General features: G+C 42.8%; 1 protein-coding gene across 1 annotated transcript in view; it reads right to left on the reverse strand.

Moving 5' to 3' along the window:
- Positions 1 to 20244, reverse strand: part of LOC126475073 (BAI1-associated protein 3) — a 715757-nt gene that overhangs the window by 560774 nt on the left and 134739 nt on the right. Inside the window, exon 3 of the mRNA XM_050102632.1 lies at positions 8949 to 9015. Within this exon, the coding sequence (XP_049958589.1) occupies positions 8949 to 9015 (67 nt within the window). The remainder of the gene's footprint in view (positions 1 to 8948; positions 9016 to 20244) is intronic.

The following is a 20244-nucleotide window of genomic DNA, read 5'->3' on the forward strand; positions in this document are numbered from 1 at the left end:
TACTTTGAAAGATTTATGAGGTTGTTTTCAAAATTGTGATTTTAGAATTACACGTACCAGAAAATTTGCGTGTGTCATGAGGTAATAATTCTCAGATTGCTGTATTTCATGCTTCAGTAAATTACATAATTTGTTTCGGAGAAATATATTAAAAGTGATGTACTATGGTAAAGTGAATAGCCGTGTTCACAGTGGAAGCCCTTACTGATTAACCTCAAGTAATTAAATCAGTAACATTAAGGCTTCAGCCGGAGAACGCAAGTAGTCGACGGTAGAACGGTGACTGCCCCTCTGCATGATTCGCAAGCTTGATCTGATACACACTGCATGGCTGGAAAGAGATCCGTTCTTGCATAAAGATATGTAATAGGCTGACGCTTAGTGTGTCAGAAAAGACACTTGTGGGGGATTATGTGTCTTGAGGCAACTTCCATAAAAATATGCTTTAGGGGCGGAATAGCTTTGTGTCTTATTTGCCGTTACTGCTGTAGTGCGAAAGTGTTTGGAATTTAGAAAACTTTTGTGCATGTGGTATATACTGTCAGATCAAAAGTATCCGGATACCTATTAGTGAACATTAATATGGGGTGTGTCCATCGTTCGCCTCTATGGCGGCTTAAACTTGTTGTGGACACTTTCAATGAGGTGTCTGAGCGTTTGTGCAGCAGTGGCTGCTCATACCTCATCAAGAGAAGAAACCAGAGAAGTTAATGATTTGTCTTTCGTGGGGGACCACAGTCATACAGATGGTTCTGAAAGAAATTTTCCCACCTGAATGTTAATTATTCGTTTATTTGACACGATAATGATTTCTGCTTTGTAGCTATTCTCAAGTACATGTTGAAACGTTAAAATATATCTGAATGTCTGTGACATGCCATGGTAAAAAGTAAAAAGAAAAGAAAAAAAAAAAGAATCTGGTCTTATACCAGGATACAAGTACATATCGAAGACACATAACGTGTATTCGTATCCGTTAAGAACGTACAGATGGCACGGATGTATGTTCGAGCCGTTATACACTAAAAGTGTTTGAATTATATCGGCGTGGAAGTAAGTTTATCTGTAGAGAAAGAAAGTGTGGAACAACAGATCCTTGATCGTATCAGACTTCTGTTTCGATATAATCTAAAACAAAGTGAATATCACGTTTGGATAGTTTGCAAAACACATTCGTGTTATATTGATCCGTCTGACGAGATGAATGCCATTATCTTTAAAATGCACTCTGCCTCCCGGCCTCGGCACTACACAGCGCGTGTTTTTAGGGCTGGCTTACCTCAGTGGGGATTGTTAGAGATTAAATCGGGTCTCATGTGTCACGTGAGGGCCATTAAAAATGGTGCGTTGCGTGTTAATGGCGTTTGCTACGCTTTTGCACGTAGCTGTTTTCCGTTTAGCTGAAAGCCTTTCTCGTGGATGAAGACCCGACGGATAAAGGGGCATGTTTAACACAGTCGTATGCTATAACATTTACGACAAGTAGTTATGAAGTGTCATCATTTAGAAAGTAAATTTTGTTTCTTTGAAAGCACATCTCTGCGGCCGCGATAGACACTGAAAATTCCACTCCACGGAAGAGCTGCCAAAAAGTAATGACGCACATCATTATTAAAGTTGAGTATCGTGCGGTAACTCGGTTTCGAATGCAGTGGAAATGTTGCAACTGTGTCTAACCAGTCCTTTAGGAATCCCGATTGTTCTAATTCTAGACCTTAGTAACGGGCTGTAGCATTTTGTTTCGCCTCCTCTAGCGAACATGCTCAGTACGGTGGTGCGGGTTTTGAATGTGCTTGTCAGAGGGATGGGGACGCGAAGGACAGTACAGTCGTTGTCAAAATGCAGAAATGGAACAACTTATCTGAGCACCAAAACGGCGTAGTAATTGGCTTTCGAGCCAAAGATGATAGAATTTCCGAAAGGGCTAAGTTTGTGAACTGTTCGCGTACCGACGTGGTTATACCGTGCATGGCAAAATTGCGCTATCCAAAGGACGCGCTGAGGCGGTGCACTATGGGCAGGGATGAACGACAGCTGCGGAGACGTGTACTGGGTAATAGACATGCAGCTGCAGAGGAACTGACAGTCCAGATATAGCAACGGGCTACCAACAGAGTATCATCAATGAATGTTCGGCGAACGTTGCTGCGTTTCGGCCTCCGCAGCAGGTGCCTGGTTCATAACCCCATGCTGACTGCCGTTCATCGGCAATGAAGCCTCGACTTTTCACAGCAATACCCCAACTGCACGTCAACTCAGGGTGACAGGTGGCCTTTGCAGATGAATCATGTTTTCTGCTCCATCGGACAGGACCTTGCAACAATCTTCAGGAGGATTCAGGCTGGAGGAGAGGGCGTTTTGGTCTGAGGAAAGTTTTCGTGGTATATTTTGTCATTCTGGAAGACGCAATAGATCAACACATCTACTTTTGGGTACCTGCACACCCCTACATGCACTTTGAGTTTTCTCGGCAGTATGGCATCTACCACCAGCGCACTGCAACGTGTCACACGGCTCGCAGTGTACGTTCGTGGTTCGAAGAGCATCAGGATGAATTAACAGTGTTCTTCTAGCCACCAAACTCCCCGCATTTAAACCCAATGGAGAGCCTGTGGGACCTTCTCGACCAGGGTATTCGCACCATGGATCCTCAACCGAGAAACCTAGCCAGCTGGCAACGGCACTGGAGTCCGCATGGTAACACATCCCTGTCGACACCTTCCAGAACCGTACTGATTTTCTTCCTGCACATCCGTGCTGCAAAAGCCGGCCATTTAGACTTTTCGCAGGTGGTCACATTAATGTGGCTGGACCATGTACAACACTTTTATCTGGATATCATCAAGCCTTTAATGTTTCCATTGCTTTAGGACTAATACAACGCCGCATTGAATTGTATTGATCAAATTGCTCTCACTAGTGCTGAGAAATGAGTTAGTATGTATCAGGACCTATTGATAAATCAACAGAGACTACATCCACTAACGAATTGCCGGCCGGTGTGGCCGTGCGGTTTAGGCGCTTCAGTCTGGAACCGCGTGACCGCTACGGTTGCAGGCTCGAATCCTGCCTCGGGCATGGATGTGTGTGATGTCCTTAGGTTAGTTAGGTTTAAGTACGAGTAGTTCTAAGTTCTAGGGGACTGATGACCACTGCAGTTAAGTTCCATAGTGCTCAGAGCCATTTGAACCATTTTTGAACCACTAAAGAATTTGTAGCAGCTAAGCTTGACATTTGTTAGTTCAAAAAGGGCTGACAGAGATTACCCAAATTCAGGAAAATGACGGTGTACAAAAATAAATGAAAAGAAAAAAGTATTAATTGCGGATCCCCTGATAAATACTCAATTCGAAGACGTTAACATAAATAACGTAACACCGAGGATAACACTGGCTGGGAGGCTATTGATTGAATATCACACGAAGAAACCAAACGCATATTCCTGCTTTGTAATAGTTTATACGTGCAATGACAAGGCAAGATTTTTCCCCTTTGACAGACTGCAACGTCAATTTAAAAAAAAAAAAAAAAACGGTTGTCATGTAGTAAAGTTCGGGCTTTGTAGAGGGTGGTTTTTGGTTTACATGATTGTACAACATTTAATGTGATTCATCGCGAAATGAATCACGAGGTGTTCCACGTATAGTGTATCATTTATGAGCCTTTAGATTATTTTTAAAAAATATTACGAGTGCAGACCTGCTAGAACAGTCAGTCATCCACAGAAGCTGTATTGTACTGATATTTTAGAGTTCATTGCTACTTATTACCACCACTCGCTGATTCGTATGTGTTAATGAAATAAAACGTAATACTATTCTAAACCCATTTTCTCTATCGATGACTAAGTTCAAAAAATGTGTGTGAAATGTTATGAGACATCACTGCTAAGGTCATCAGTACCTAAGCTTACACACTACTTAACCTAAATTATCCTAAGGACAAACACACGCACCCATGCCCGAGGGAGAACTGGAACCTCCACCGGGATCAGCCGCACGGTCCATGACTGCAGCGCCTGAGACAGTTCGGCTAATCCCGCGCGGCTAATGATTAAGTACTGAAGTTGAAGGAATATCAGTTACGCCATGTATTGGTTACGAAATAATAAACACTGTCATTTAATGCAGTTATCGTCTTTAAATGTTTCACAGTAAAATCTATAACTATAGTATTTAGCAAAATGCAGCACATGAAGCAATATGCAAAAATACTTAAAGAGCCTTTAGCTATATTGGTAAAGTAATGCTGTAGTATGGGGTGCTTCGTATTATTATCTGGTCTCTTTTTTGTGATAAAAATCAATTCTTTGATTGTTTAGCGACCTCCACCTTGTATACAGGTCCGATACCCAACATTACATCTATTGTCATATAAATTTAGATTTTATAAAGACTATTAACGCCAGGTGGAACGGAGGATTTGTAATACTACAAGGGGCAGTCAAAAAGGAGAAAATTGAAAAAGTAAGTAAACTGTTAATTATTTCGAAAATAATCACAATAAGTGGTACTATTTTTATCCCAATGTGAGACAAAACAGTGAAGAACTTTACAGAATAATGTTTGCGGTTGATTACGGAATCATGATTGTACCTAGCCGTGGCTTCTTTGTCCGAAGCAATCCAACGGCCAGGTACGTCTTTCTTCAGGGCTCCAAAATTATGGAAATCGCTTGGGACAATTTCAGGACTCTTGGAGGATGTGTAAGAGCTTCCCAGTGGAACTTCTGAAGCGTATTCGAGAAAGCTTCAGCATTATTTTGGCGAGAATTATCCTGCAAACAGAATGATGCCGTTCATCAACATTGACCGTTTGGATTCGATGGCCCGCTTCAGTTTTTGATAATATCCACACAGTGCTGTGCGTTAATAGTGGCACTGTGTTCAAGAAAGCCAATGAGCGGCGGGCAGTCAAAGAAAAAGGTCATTACGATTTTCCCGCAGCTGGCATGCCTGTTGTTTCGACAATGCTGAAGAAGTTTCTCTGGAAAGCTCTTACACATCCTTCGTACAGTCCCGGTCTCAGCCTTCCTATTTCCATACTTTTTGAGCCCTGAAGAAAAGTATTCGTGGCCACCGCTTTCCTTCGGACGAAGAGATACATGCCTGGATACAATCCTGTTTCCATAGGCAACAGCACAGATTTTTCCATAAAGGCAGTGAGTCTTGCCTCACTGTGGAATAAATTTATTAACTGTTGTGTCGACTACTTTTGAAATAATAAAATATTTACTTACTTTTTTCCATGTGTCTCTCTTTCACTTGAGTACCCCTTATATTTGTGAATTACTGTCACACCTGAATATGGCAGTTAATAAGCTGAAAGGGGCAATGTGAATGTTTATAGTAATTAGTGGCTACCTTGACTTGATATATTATTATGTGAATATAGCATTACAACGTAGAAATTGTGGTTTCGCAACTATTACTGAAAGAGACTGCTTGAATGGTACATTATCCACTTGCAGCTTTCATAATACCATCAACCTACAGAAACATGAGTGGACCAGGTGTATCAAAGATTGTTGCTTCCTCCGGAGATCCCCAAGCGTTGCCGAAAGCAGATAGCTACGACCTGCTGAAAAGCAGCAGCAGTACACAGAGTACTTGCTATATGAATTAGTTCTCCGAAGAGCCACCACTGATAAAAACTGAAGAGACCAAGTATCGACAAAAGTGCAGACAATGGTCCTCTTACACCTATCCAAATGTCTAGATACATACTGGCAGATATATTTCAAATATATTGTTAAAATGTGCTGGAGTGTCATCCTGCATCAACCACGTGATTTTTATTGTTTCCTGCAACATATTTTGTGGGAAGTCTGTAAGAGTACGTCCTTAAGATTACTTTTTTTGGTAACATCACAAGAGGTGTTTCAATAACAACTACAAAATTAAATATGTCCACCCACAAGTTTATCCGAAGATTTTTCTGTGTTCAGATTTGAGAATCAGTCCCTGCAGTTCACCCAAATGTTTCTGAGTCATCTTGAATATGTGTTTCAGAAGTTAAACATTTTTTGTTTCTGGCTAAAATAAACTTCTCAGAGATTGAAAATTCCACCTGGGCCAAGACAGGTGTATGCACCCTAAGGAAAAAAAATCATACACTTCAAAGGAATTATGGGAAGAACAACGAGACGGTGCCTAGAATATCGTCGACGTTCTGATGTGCTGTGAAGGTGTCACTGGTGGCAATAATCATATTTCGTGGCAAGGCCCTTTTGGTTGTCGTGCGCGGCACCATTACAGCACACCAGTATGTCGACGGTGTTTTGCACATCGTTTTGTTGGTCTCGAAGGCAAGCCATCCCGGGCTTGCATGTCAGCGAGATGTTGCCCGCTTGCACACAACGAGAGTCCCTACTGCTTTTATTCGTGCTTGCCAGCAAGATCGCTGGATCTCTCGCCATTTGAGGAAATTTGGAGCATTATGGGCAGGACTTTCCAACCATCTCAGGATTTTGACAGTCTAACGTGCAGTTGGACAGAATTTCGCACTATGCGTCTGAGGAGGACATTTAATAACTCTGTCAATCAGTGCCAAGCCGAATTACTGCTTGCATAAGGGGTAGAGGTTGATCTACGCGTTATCGATGTTCTCAATTTGTGAAGCTCTTCCTCTTGAATACATAATTCAGTTTTTCTGAAACTGTAATCCTTTGTTTGTCTGTACATGCACATCAAACCTATCGATTTCTATTCCATTGGCATAATTCCTTCGCGGTGCATTTTTTTGTCTTCTACTGTATAAGAGTAGGTCCTCTGCAAAATCAGATGAGAAAAGGAATACGTCGAACACACTAACTAGAAGCAGGGACAGTTAGTTAGCTAGTTTGTTAGTTGCTCGTTGGTTAGTTTATTGTCTTAGAGTGTAAATTTCATTAGATTCAGTGTCTGTTTCTCCCAGACGGCTTCTATAGGGGATGCAACATTTTATGACGCATGTAGCTACACAGGCATCTCTCTAGTGTTCATATAAATTGTTAAGTTGTGGTGCATCAGTGAAATTTAACAAACCTTTACTGTGTTTCAGACAAAACTTCCAGTATCGATACTTCGAGTGTGCTTCATAGGATACACATAGTGTGCACATACGACTTTGGGTCCGTTTGCAGTTACAAATAGGATCAAAGTTTTCAGTTATCTTTCACAAATGTTCAATGTGCCGTCCACCAGACGCACGAAAACCATCCAAATGATGGTCAGACTCGTCCCATATTTTCACAAGTATGGTTAGAGCTATTATTCGCTGCTGTTGTTATGTTCCGCTGCATTTCACACGAAGGTGTTGGAAGGAGAGGCGGATAGTCTTTCACAATCCATTACAAGCAGAACTTGATGAGACAGCACTAGATCTGGCGACCTTGAAGGCTGACGATAAAATAGGATTCTTGTACACCCCTCAATGCCGAACCATCTTTCAGGAAGGAAGGAAAATTAAGGTTTAACGTGCCGTCGACATCGAGGTCATTACAGACAGAGCATAATCTCGGACTGTTTCAAGCACGAGGAAAGAAAATGGACGCGTCTTTTGTTAAAGGAACTCTCCCAGCATTTACCTGGAGCGAATTAGGAAAATCAGGGAAAACTCAAATATCGACGGCCAGACACAAACCTTCGACCTCCTAAGTACGAGTCCAGAGTGTTAACCATTGCACTACCTCGCTTGGAGATTTATCGTTCAGGCCGCTGACTGTTAAGAAACGACGTTAATGCAGATGTTAGTCTTGTGGTGTCCAGCGCTCTAGTAGAACTGAAACCTCGGCGTGTTCTCATGATTATAGAAGTAGCTAGACTTTAGGATAAACAGGTGCGTGACTTCTGTAGCCATATTTTCCTCGGCTAAGACCTCGCCGTAAATACTTTCTCTGGAAATGGCGTAAAATGCGTGAAGCTTTGAAATGACTCTCATGTGCGAGTATGCTATATGTTCTTACGTCACGGGGATTCACTTCTCGGCTTACTGAACGCTAAACGCTCCTTAAAAGAAACAATTAGCATTAAAATTTGACTAGTAAAACTTTATTGCAACAGAGCATAAACTTTCCATGAATATAACTAAGCTCCAGACTGAAGAGGTTAACATAAAGCACCAATTCCTTGAAGCAGCCTCGCCATTGTTGAATGCTTTGAGCTGTAGTAAGTACAGTTCTGTACACTGGACGAAAATCACAACACACGGTTATAACTGAATAGTACATGTTCAAGAAGAGAACGCCTAACTTACTTTGTTATTACCTTATCTCCATTTTGATTCGACGCACATTGGGTATTGGTCGAGCAGTCTATCGAAACAGGGTCATCCGAGAGACATATTATGGAAGCTACATGTACTGTCAACCTTACAACAGGCTCCAAGTTTTCTATATGTGAGTGAAAACTCTCTCTCTCTCTTCATTAATGTAGAACATATAGTCTTGCGAAATCTGTTGAATCTTTTTGAAATACGCTATGTATTCTACTAGTTGCAAACAAGATGTCGATGAAATAATTGTTATTAATTCAAACACACTAAAGTAATACTGGTAGGTATACTTAGTACTAGTGTAATGTGTAAGTGAGGTTCGTTCATCCACTATAATAGTTGTTTAGCTACTCAGGCACTATTAAATACTAAGAATGTCTCATGGATGTTCTTCATGCATATATGACAGGCTGCAAATGATGGTTAGAGTGCATGTGTTGAGACGCATGATGCAACAGGTGTGGGAGCAGTTGTAGTGCTTGGAGCAGCAGAGTGTTTTTTCTCTCTGGCCAGATGCAACAGGCAGCAAGCGCTCCGTCCCGGCTGGCATGGCTTGTTGCAGTGAGGGGCAGCGCCTGGTATGGCGGCTGCCCGCGTGGCGCAGCTGCTGGGTTGTGCGGGTGCGGTGCGCGTCGTGCAGTGCGGCCGCTACTGACACCGAGAGAAGCAGCAGGAGGAGGTAGAGACCTTGCTTACCGTTGGCATCCTTCGCCTCCAGGCCCTCCGCCTCCAGCACCACCACGTTCAGGACCACGATGGGAGGCTGCAACACATGAATGCATTCATATTAGTGTCTGCAATACGTTCTAATGCACAAACATTTTTGAGAATTTTAGACATTTGAGATAACAGATCAACTGTCCAGATACTCTGTCATCACAATGGCGTCGAAACGGATGATGTCACAGAGATGGTCAAAATACTAAACATATTTTTCCAAAGCTGTTTTACTCAAGAAGATCACATTATAACACCTCCTTTCCTTCAGCAATGAAATATGGCAGTCCATCCACCTTTCATGTGATTTTGTAATTTTATCAAGATTCTGTTGCGTGTCTTTCTTGTGCCTGTGTTTTCACAAACGCCTGCCATGCCAAAGAGAAAGACTGATTTTTATCTTCCACTAGTTTTTCCCTTGCAGCTCAGTCCTTGTATGATTTGGTACATATACTGAACCCTCCTCTTCCTCCCCCTTTCGGTGTACCCTTCTTCCTCTGACTGTCTGTTCACCTCATCCCGAAATGTCTAGGTCTACCTCCTCTTCCCCACTCTGTCTTATCCTCCGCCCCTCACTCTATCCATCCTCTGTGATATCCATCTCAGCCTTAGGGGCCACTGACAACAGGCTGCCATGCAAAGCAGGTCGATAAAGCAGGCTGACACTACTCTGACAGGCATGTCAGGTAGCCTACATGTCAGGGTGGCGAAAGCCAAAAATGGTTCAAATGGCTCTGAGCACTATGGGACTTAACATCTGAGGTCATCAGTCCCCTAGAACTTAGAACTACTTAAACCTAACTAACTTAAGGACATCACACACATCCATGCCCGAGGCAGGATTCGAACCTGCGACTGTAGCGGTCGCGCAGTTCCAGACTGAAGCGCCTAGAACCGCTCGGCCACTTCGGCCGGCGGCGAAAGCCATTTCTTGCCCCTGCCATGTATGTTGCCCTGCAAAGCAGGATGACGGGGTTCTACAGGACATTGAGACGACCTAGTACAAACTTCAAATCTGAAGTATGCTCAGTCCACCGTCTCCCTGCATGTTTTCCTGAAAGTACCCAAGATCTCACTAACGCCCAAAAAGAACTTAATATGTTGTGTGATAGGGTTGGTGTCTGTGAGGGTACTTGTTTTCATACAGCCATGCTACCTCTTGACCGTTTCCATAAGCTTGGCCAAACACAAACACCATCTCAGCTTGTTCTCAATATTAATACCAGACCATTCTGCTGTTTACTGTACGCTGTGTCTATCACACAAGCAACACACAAGGAACACACGACATGTGGTCAGAGGTACTGTCATTCGTCAGCACCATCTATTGTAGTAACGATGTATTTCTGGACACATATTCAGAGGACCTTTCATCCTCCATTTCCAGTTAGGAATCCATGAATCCAACATCCGTCCCTGCAGTTTGTCCGTTTTATTAATGTTCATGTACAGAAAGAAACTTGTAGCCGTCGAGGTAACAAATCGACAAGACGATTTTTTTCAGTGGTATCGGGCGTCTCCTCCACTCACAAGGTAGGAGAGAGAGAGAGAGAGAGAGAGAGAGAGAGAGAGAGAGAGAGAGAGAGAGAGGGAGAGAGAGAGAGAGAGAGAGCACAGAAATAAAACGTTCTCGGTTTTCCAGCCACATCATTTCGAAAAAAATCCTCGAGCTTTCGATGGCCATCTGCTCCATCGTTGTCAGGAGTTCACTGACTGCCGGAGCTGCTACGGTTTCTCGCTTATATAGGCATGATGACATCATCAGCAGACAATCAGATCGATCCAATGTGGCGCGCGCGCGTAAGTCGACCCGGGCAGCTAGCGGAACTATTGCCCGTGGCGGCATCGGTGGCGTCAGGTGGCGCCACCTTTGAAACTGCCGCTTCCGCGTCGGGCATGTCTCTTCGCTTTCTTTCGATGTCCAACGCCCGTCCCCATGCCCTGCTGAGTGTGTATCCCTGGACTCTGTTAAATTGTTGTTGTTCAAAAGAATTTCGCCCGCTTCCTTTATAACGGAGTCCCAATATGTGGACGCATAAGCCAACACTTTTGAAGTTTCGAACTGTATTTTATGTCCGTTTTCTAGGGAATGCTTCGTTATGGCCGACTTGCACAAGATCCCTTTGTTTTATGTGGCGCTTGTGCTCAGTACAACGCTCAGAAACCGTGCGAATTGTTTGTCCAATATACATGCTGCCACATTCACAGGGTACACCATACACACCGGACACTCAAAGAGCAATGTCGTCTTTAACAGGGCGCAACATATCTCGTATCTTGGAGGCGGCCCGGAACACTGGTCTTAGCCCATGTTTCTGCAGCAGACGTCCTAACTTACTGCTAGTTGCTCCACAGTATGGCAGGGATACAGTCCGTTTGGCCTCTTCTACTGATTCACCAGGTGTCTTTCGTCGGCGGCTCTTGAAAGCGTTTGCGATTTCTCTTTTGCTGTATCCCTTTTCCCTGAAAACACCCAAGTTCTGCAATTCAGACTGTAGGTGGTCGTCGTTAGAGATAATCTTGGCTCTATGAACCAACGTGGTCAGGACAGCTTTGTTGTGTACAGGGTGGTGGAAACTATTGGCGTTCAAGTACCGATCAGTGTGTGTTGGTTTTCGGTACACTGAATGACCAAGCTGGCCTCCTGCGTTCCGCTCAACCAAAACATCCAAGAATGGTAGCTTGCCGTGATTCTTCATCTCGACAGTAAATTTAATGTTGGGATGGACACCATTCATATGATCGATGGACTGCTGTAGTATATCTTCACCATGAGGGCATATCAGGAAGGTGTCATCAACGTATCGTAGAGAGCAAGACGGCTGTAATGTCGCACTTTGCAGAGCCTGCTCCTCAAAGTGCTCCATGGAGAAATTTGAGACTGCTGGAGACAGTGGTGATCCATGGCTGTTCCGTCCGTTGCCTCATAATATTAATCGCAGTACAAAAAGTACGTTGTCGTTAGGACGTGATGGAACAACCTAATGATTCCGGATGGAAAATGTTGGGCCAAAAGATCGAGCATATCCTGTATTGGCACCCTCGTAAAAGGTGACAACGTCCAGGCTAACCATTGGGTCGTTTGGGCCTATCTTCATTCTCCTGAGTGTCTCAACAAATTTCTGCGAGTTGACAACATGGTGTTCACAATGTCCCAACGGCAATGTATGCCGTCGCGAAAGACTCTTAGGACACAGAGAAAACACATTTTATTATACTTCTTTTTAGCACCCCATATGTCTTCAACCACCTTTCCTAAGCATGAATGATTTCTGGACTATATGAATGCACACACATCGGTAAATTGGGGCAGAATTTCATGGTTCAGCTTTGTATCATGACCTAGGATATCCCTCAAGATTAATTTTGTGTAGCTGGCTTTGGGCGCCAGTCTAGCGAGGCTACTTTCTGCCTGAACGTTCTTCATGCGCAGTCCATGACTGGTTTGCTCAGGCCATGTGCACGCCAAGTGCTTTTTCATCTTTCAGACATTGAACCGATGGAAAAGCTTGAGCAGGAAACCAGACGTTGTGTCTGCTACCTTGTGACTGGAGGAGATGCCCGATACCGCTGAAAGAATCGCCTTGTCGGTTGGTTACTTCGACCGCTCCAAGTTTCTTTCTGTCGCTGTCTACAGAGTTAAAGCAGCTCACGAGTTGTAACTTTGCTGTAGTTTAATTTTACTCAGACAGGACCGACTTCGTTCTTTATCCAGTCACAATTCAGTTCATGCATCAGGCTCCAGGTTAATTTTCGTGCTTCCTTTCGCTGCGAATCACAAGCCAGTTCGGATGAATCACCTTTGGCTAGAAATTACTGGATTCTGCTTTCTGTATTTTTTGAGTGTTTGAATCTTTGTGTGTGAGCACAAGAGTGCCCATGTTGCATTCCTTAGTTAAGCTAATCATTGCTGAATAATGATGATTAACGTAATGACGAAGTTTCCCCTCACAGAAACATAGAGTCATGTTTCTATGCATGTTAAATATTCACTGAGTATTGAGGAGTGCGCTCCAGTTTGAATAAATCTTAATTTGGAATAAACATAGTTTGTTAAACTTTCCCCAATGGGCATACCAGCACACCGTTCCACCTCCTGCGGTCGGTAACTTCATTTACCCTGTAAGAGAGAGAGATACTAAAGAGTATATAGTGAAGTCCATTTCCCGATCGGCCGGCCTTGAGTGCAGTAGTTACATTCCGTTGTGCTCTTTTTTAGGATATAGGGCCAAATTCAGTTAATGTTTATGTGACTTCAGAAGGCTAGGCATTTAGTGGAAGTTAGAGAATGATAAACATGGTTCTGCCCCACAGGAAACACACGGCTACGAAAAGGCCCATGTTATATGGCGAAAGTATGTCCCACCCAAGTCGCAGTTACCAGAGTTTAGATGTTTCCAATATTTTGTAAAAAATGGCCGGCTTTTAATATCAGAATGACAGATATGGAATTAAGTAGCCATGGGCTACAAGAGCAACTGAAATCACTCAACAGACGAAAGGTGTCTGAACCTTGTGGGAGATGAATGCAATTCTACACAGAGTACGCGAAATAAGTTGCTCTTGTAATAGTAGCATTGTACCATAGGTCGCTCAGGATCAAACCATTCCTAATGACTGGATAGAAGCCATCTCAGTAGCATGTTGAAGAAGAGTTGTCCAATAGAAGCACAAAATTGTAGGACTATATCTTGACGTTGGACTGTAGAAATTTGGGACATATTTTACGCTCGGGTACTATATTTCTGGAGACCGATGATCTCCTCTGCAGGGATCAAGATGTTTTCCGAAAACGACGATCGTGTGAAACCCAGTTCGCTTTGCTCATCAACGAAACGCAGAAAGCAGTACAGACTGATGTGCAGCTCGATACTATGTTCCTTGACTTCCGGACAGCATTTGATACAGGTACTCACTGCTACATAATGTATAAAAATGACTATACGGAATATCAGACTAGCTGTATGATTATTAAAGGGTTTCTACCAAACAGAATACACCACATCATTTTCTACAGAGAGAAATTATCAAAGGTAAATGTAGCGTCGAGCCCACTCGAAGGGACTGTCACAGGACTATTACTTTTCACAATGTGTAAACAATTTACTGCATAACGTCGGAACTTCCAGAAGGCTTTTCGCGGATGATGATGTTGTATACAGAGAAGTAGCAACGCCAAAGAATTGTAGAGAAATGCGGGAAGACCTGTAGAGGACTGGCTCTTGGTGCAAGGATTGACAATTGACCTTTCTTTATAAGCAAATTTAATGTATTGTGCATAAATAGGCAAAAAGCCCCATTACTGTATGATCACAAGATTGCAGAACAGTCACTGGAAGCAGTTATTCCCATAAAATATCGAGAAGTACGTGTATCTATCGATTTAATGGGGAACGCCAACATAAAATTTTTCCCTGCTAAGAAAGATGCCAGATGGAGATTCATTCGAAGGATCCTCAGTGCATAAACACCAGCAATACGAATATTGCTCCTTAATTTGAGATCCGTATCAGGTGCGATTGATAGAGGAAATATAGACAATCTTAAGAGAGATACCTTTTGCAGCAATTTAATTTAGTAAGAGCGAATTCGTCACGGAGATAGACAACTCCACTGGCAGACGCTACAAGAGTGCGTTCTGCATCACAGTGTGGTTTATTGTTATAATGTTCCGAGAGCGTACATTCTCAGAAGAGCCACCAAAAATGTTGTTTCCTCCTACCCACGTTTCGTGAAAATACCATGATGGTACAACCGAGAGATTCGAACTCACACGGAGGCTTAACCAGCAGTCGGTCTTGTCGCGAACCATTCGTGAGTGGGAAATATGAAGGGTGAAGTGACAGTGATGCAAAGAGTACTCTCCGCCACACATCGTAAGGGGAATTGCGGAGTATAGATTTAGATGTAGATGTGGGTGTAGTGAATCACTGAGCACTTAACGGCAAGTCAAACAGTCAGTAAATATCCTACGCCATAGCGAAGACAGACACACACACATACACACACACACACACACACACACACACACACAAGATTTACAAGCACATTCTTTTTGGCATTTATTCCTGCAAATCGTTTGATTATTTAGAACTGAGAGAAATAAACACAAATGACAAATAAAAATTTTCGTAGTAAATGCGGATCTATTGCTATAAAATTTGTATGAACATTATTATTTAACAATTATCAGTATAATCACACAAATGCGGCAACTAAACAAAATGGTTTAGATGAAGATTAGGTAGCTGAAGCGCGGTTAGCGTGGGCTGGCGTATAGTATGGGAGACTTCATGTTACCTGGGTTTTTCTCTAAAAAGCGGAAGCGTGCGATGCTTGACTTGTCGTTCTAGTATTAATATTTAAGAACTCTAATGTAGATTATATCGTAACAATGAAATTCCACACACTCAAGTGCGTTTCTGTTTCTCTTTGTTTTAATGTGCAGTGCTAGTCGAGTGGGATGGACCATACCAAAGTCGCGTAGTAATTTAAGTATCAAGATTTATCCTTCCTTCTTACGTGTAAGTTGTTGCATAAAAAATAGCGAGGTGGTGCATGTATGTTGAAGAGTTTGATTTTGAAATAATGTACATAAAAGGGGAATAGAATGTTTTGGCAGATGCTCTATCACGGTTACCCCAAGGCCTCGCCGATTTCCACGAATTAGAAGAACAAACATCAGATTACAGGATACTTTTAATAAATGATGCGACTTTTAAACGCACTAACATTTAGAGCAGTATTACATTATACATACATAATGGCGTCCTTTTTCGTAGAAGAGATCGCCGAATGGATAAGTGGTGTGTGTGCATACCAAGGAATATGTGGACAACTTAATTCAACACACGCATCTCACATGGGGACATTATGGAGTGCTAAAGTATGCTGCCAAAATTTCTACGTATTGTTATTTCCCTAATATGAGGCGACGTATAAAGCAAGTTATCAGACACTGTGCGGTTTGCTAAAAGGTCAATCATCAGAATAGGACATGTCTTAACGTACTACCCCCAATAATACCAAAGCAACCAAGGGATCTTGTATCTATTGACGCCGCAGGACGTTATCCCTAAGCCCTGTATGATGTTTCTAGTAAGTATCTCCAGTTATACGCAGTCAAATCAGTTAGGTCTTGACCAATTATAAGGCGGATTCTGGAAGATTACATACCACACGTTGGGAAACCCCGCGCAGTACTAACTGATAACGCATCAAATTTTACAAGTGACCAATGGAAATCATTTTTGAAATCACGAAACATACGTCCTATTTTAGTATCCACTTTCCACCGGGAAGCAAGTCCTTGTCGAACGATGCTTATGTGAATTTAATAGATTTATCCGGACAAATATACCACAGAATACCTGGGTCCGTTTCAGCATATAGTAAATCACCTACGGCACACATCAACACGGTACACACCGACCGAACGTATGTTTGAAAAGGTGGAACTAGATGAATGCGCAAAAGCAATATCTAAATTAGGGCACAAAGACGTAGCCCTAGATGAGAAAGTACGGCGAGCGCTAATAACATTGGAAGAGCAAGCTCAAATAAAGGAATTTACGACAGGAAATTGAAAAACGTAACAAAATTCCAGATTCGACAGGATACTACTACTAAGAAATCATCGAAAATCATCGGAGTTAAAAGCACTGAATAAAAAATGGCAACTGTTATATGTTGGTCCATATATCATTGTTGACAAGCCACATCCTGGGTGCTGCCTGATAGGAAATATAAAAAATGGTAAAATAAAAGGTGTGTATCCACATAAAGCTATATAGAAATTTATTAAATGAATATTCAAGTCTCATTCTTCCCCTGTCTGTTATATCAATAAAACACAAGAAGGTAAGAGGTTTGTCGCCCTTTGACGAATAAACTGGCGCTCGGCTCGTCTCCAACTGGGGGTGCAATATTTATATTTTCGGCACCTTCTCCCTCTTCCACTATCCTGTTTTGCCAATAAGGAATGTTCAGTTCTCTTCTACTATCTAACATGCAAAGAATGACATGTAACCCAGTGAACAAAATTTTCCTTGTATTTTGATACTGTACTTTCTTAAGACTCAAATATCTATAGAAGCAAGGGAAACCTGATTTTCCTTAAGGAAACACGGAATATACAACAAGAACTAAAACAGCTATACAGAATACTGAAAGAGTGAAAACCATTAGATGACGTAGTTATACTACATGAGGAGCGAAAACTTGAATAAGAGTGATGGAAAAGGAAGGAATTCATAGCGCGCGAGATTTAGCGAGAGCGACGAGCGGTGAAATGTACTGAGACGCACTGCTGCGCTTAAAGGTGAGCGTACGTTAACAACTATACGTGAAGTGGCTGACAGCTGATCATAGGGGCAGAGTATGCAAAATGCAAAGTTAAGTTCAGTGTCACCTTTAAGGACAGCCGGCTGCAGCCGAGATGCACCAAGACACACTGCGCACCGTGACGGAAACCATTTTAGAATTTAAGCGAATCGTCATCCACTGCGCGCAGCCAATTGGACAAAACAGAAGTGATACGAAATGCACTACCTGTCAGCTAACTGCTATAATGTAAATTAGTTACACAAACATAGCGAACAGAGACATTTATGCCCAACTCGGAGACTATACTATAAAGAGCACTAATTTTAAGAGTATATCATTAGGTTAAGCATACGTAGTTTTAAGAAAAGAAGCGCATCGACGCAAGTGTACTATAAGGAGCGTAGAATACGCTAAATTTGTGAACTTAACATAGGCTATTGAATGCATACGGTTAGAAATAAGTATAAAGATTCAAAGCAGAAGAGAATATACACAAGAAATGACCTATCCGACTATACAGGGTGTTACAAAAAGGTACGGCCAACCTTTCAGGAAACATTCCTCACACACAAATAAAGAAAAGATGTTATGTGGACATGTGTCCGGAAACGCCTAATTTCCATGTTAGAGCTCATTTTAGTTTCGTCAGTATGTACTGTACTTCCTCGATTCACCGCCAGTTGGCCCAATTGAAGGACGGTAATGTTGACTTCGGTGCTTGTGTTGACATGCGACTCATTGCTCTACAGTACTAGCATCAAGCACATCAGTACGTAGCATCAACAGGTTAGTGTTCATCACGAACGTGTGCAATGTTTACAAATGCGGAGTTGGCAGATGCCCATTTGATGTATGGATTAGCACGGGGCAATAGTCGTGGCGCGGTACGTTTGTATCGAGACAGATTTCCAGAACGAAGGTGTCCCGACAGGAAGACGTTCGAAGCAATTGATCGGCGTCTTAGGGAGCACGGAACATTCCAGCCTATGACTCGCGACTGGGGGAGACCTTGAGCGACGAGGACACCTGCAATGGACGAGGCAATTCTTCGTGCAGTTGACGATAAACCTAATGTCAGCGTCAGAGAATTTGCTGCTGTACAAGGTAACGTTGACCACGTCACTGTATGAAGAGTGCTACGGTAGAACTGTGGTGTCACCGCCAGACACCACACTTGCTAGGTGGTAGCCTTTAAATCGACCGCGGTCCGTTAGTATACGTCGGACCCGCGTGTCGCCACTATCAGTGATTGCAGACTGAGCGCCGCCACACGGAAGGTCTAGAGAGACTTCCTAGCACTCGCCCCAGTTGTACAACCGACTTTGCTAGCGATGGTTCACTGACAAAATACGCTCTCATTTGCCGAGACGATAGTTAGCATAGCCTTCAGCTACGTCATTTGCTACGACCTAGCAAGGCGCCATTACCAGTTACTATTGATACTGAATCGTGTACAGTCAAGAGCGACACTCATCATTAATGGATTAAAGTTAAGTATTCCACCTGCTACGTCCGTTTTTTTCAAAAGTCTAATTTCCTTGTCCTGTTCCAGACCTCACGCCAGCCTGCGTGAGCTAAAACGCGTGCCTTTCGGCTTCCTCTATTAACCCGGTGTTGGCTCTCCTGCCAACCCACAACAAGAATCAGTTGTTTCCGTACCATGTACAGCGTGTGCAGGCACTATCAGCAGCTGATTGGTCTCCACGGGTACACTTCTGCGAATGGTTCATCCAACAATGTGTCAATCCTCATTTCAGTGCAAATGTTCTCTTTCCGGATGAGGCTTCATTCCAACATGATCAAATTGTAAATTTTCACAATCAACATGCGTGGGCTGACGAGAATCCGAACGCAATTGTGCAATCACGTCATCAACACAGATTGTCTGTGAACGTTTGGGCAGGCATTGTTGGTGATGTCTTGATTGGGCCCCATGTTCTTCCACCTAGGCTCAATGGAGCACGTTATCATGATTTAATACGGGATATTCTACCTGTGCTGCTAGAACATGTGCCTTTACAAGTACGACACAACATGTGGTTCATGCACGATGGAGCTCCTGCACATTTCAGTCGAAGTGTTCGTACGCTTCTCAACAACAGATTCGGTGACCGATGGATTGGTAGAAGCGGACTAATTCCATGGCCTCCACGCTCTCCTGACCTCAACCCTCTTGACTTTCATTTATGGCGGCATTTGAAAGCTCTTGTCTACGCAACCCCGGTACCAAATGTAGAGACTCTTCGTGCTCGTATTGTGGACGGCTGTGATACAATACGCCATTCTCCAGGGCTGCATCAGCGCATCAGGGATTCCATGCGACGGAGGGTGGATGCATATATCCTCGCTAACGGAGGACGTTTTGAACATTTCCTGTAACAAAGTGTTTGAAGTCACGCTGGTACATTCTGTTGCTGTGCGTTTCCATTCCATGATTAATGTGATTTGAAGATAAGTAATAAAATGAGGTCTAACATGGTAAGTAAGCGTTTCCGGACTCATGTCCACATAACATATTTTCTTTCTGTGTGTGTGACGAATGTTTCCTGAAAGTTTGGCCGTACCTTTTTGTAACACCCTGTATACAACAGCATTAAGTCAAGTTTGAAAGCGAAGTGATAATATGTACACTTATAAGAAAGCGATTACCACAGAACTTAGAAACTAAGCAACTTACATACAGCACGCAAGTAAGCGACGATGAGAAAGGTAGAATGAAATATACACATAGAAAAACGCCTGTGACTCAGACGTAAACTTTAAAATAACATATCGTACAAGATTTAGTGAGAGGATCAGTTGTGCACTTATAGAATTACACTTCTTTACAGACAACATTAGAAGTAGAGAGCTTAATGTACAGGGAGAATACATACCCACAAATTTGTTATTACAGGACTCACTTATGTTAGTTGCTACTAATTACATAGTATCTTATAGGAAAAGTATA

This window comes from Schistocerca serialis, chromosome 4 (genome assembly GCF_023864345.2).
Source record: "Schistocerca serialis cubense isolate TAMUIC-IGC-003099 chromosome 4, iqSchSeri2.2, whole genome shotgun sequence".
NCBI classification, from domain to species: domain Eukaryota; kingdom Metazoa; phylum Arthropoda; class Insecta; order Orthoptera; family Acrididae; genus Schistocerca; species Schistocerca serialis.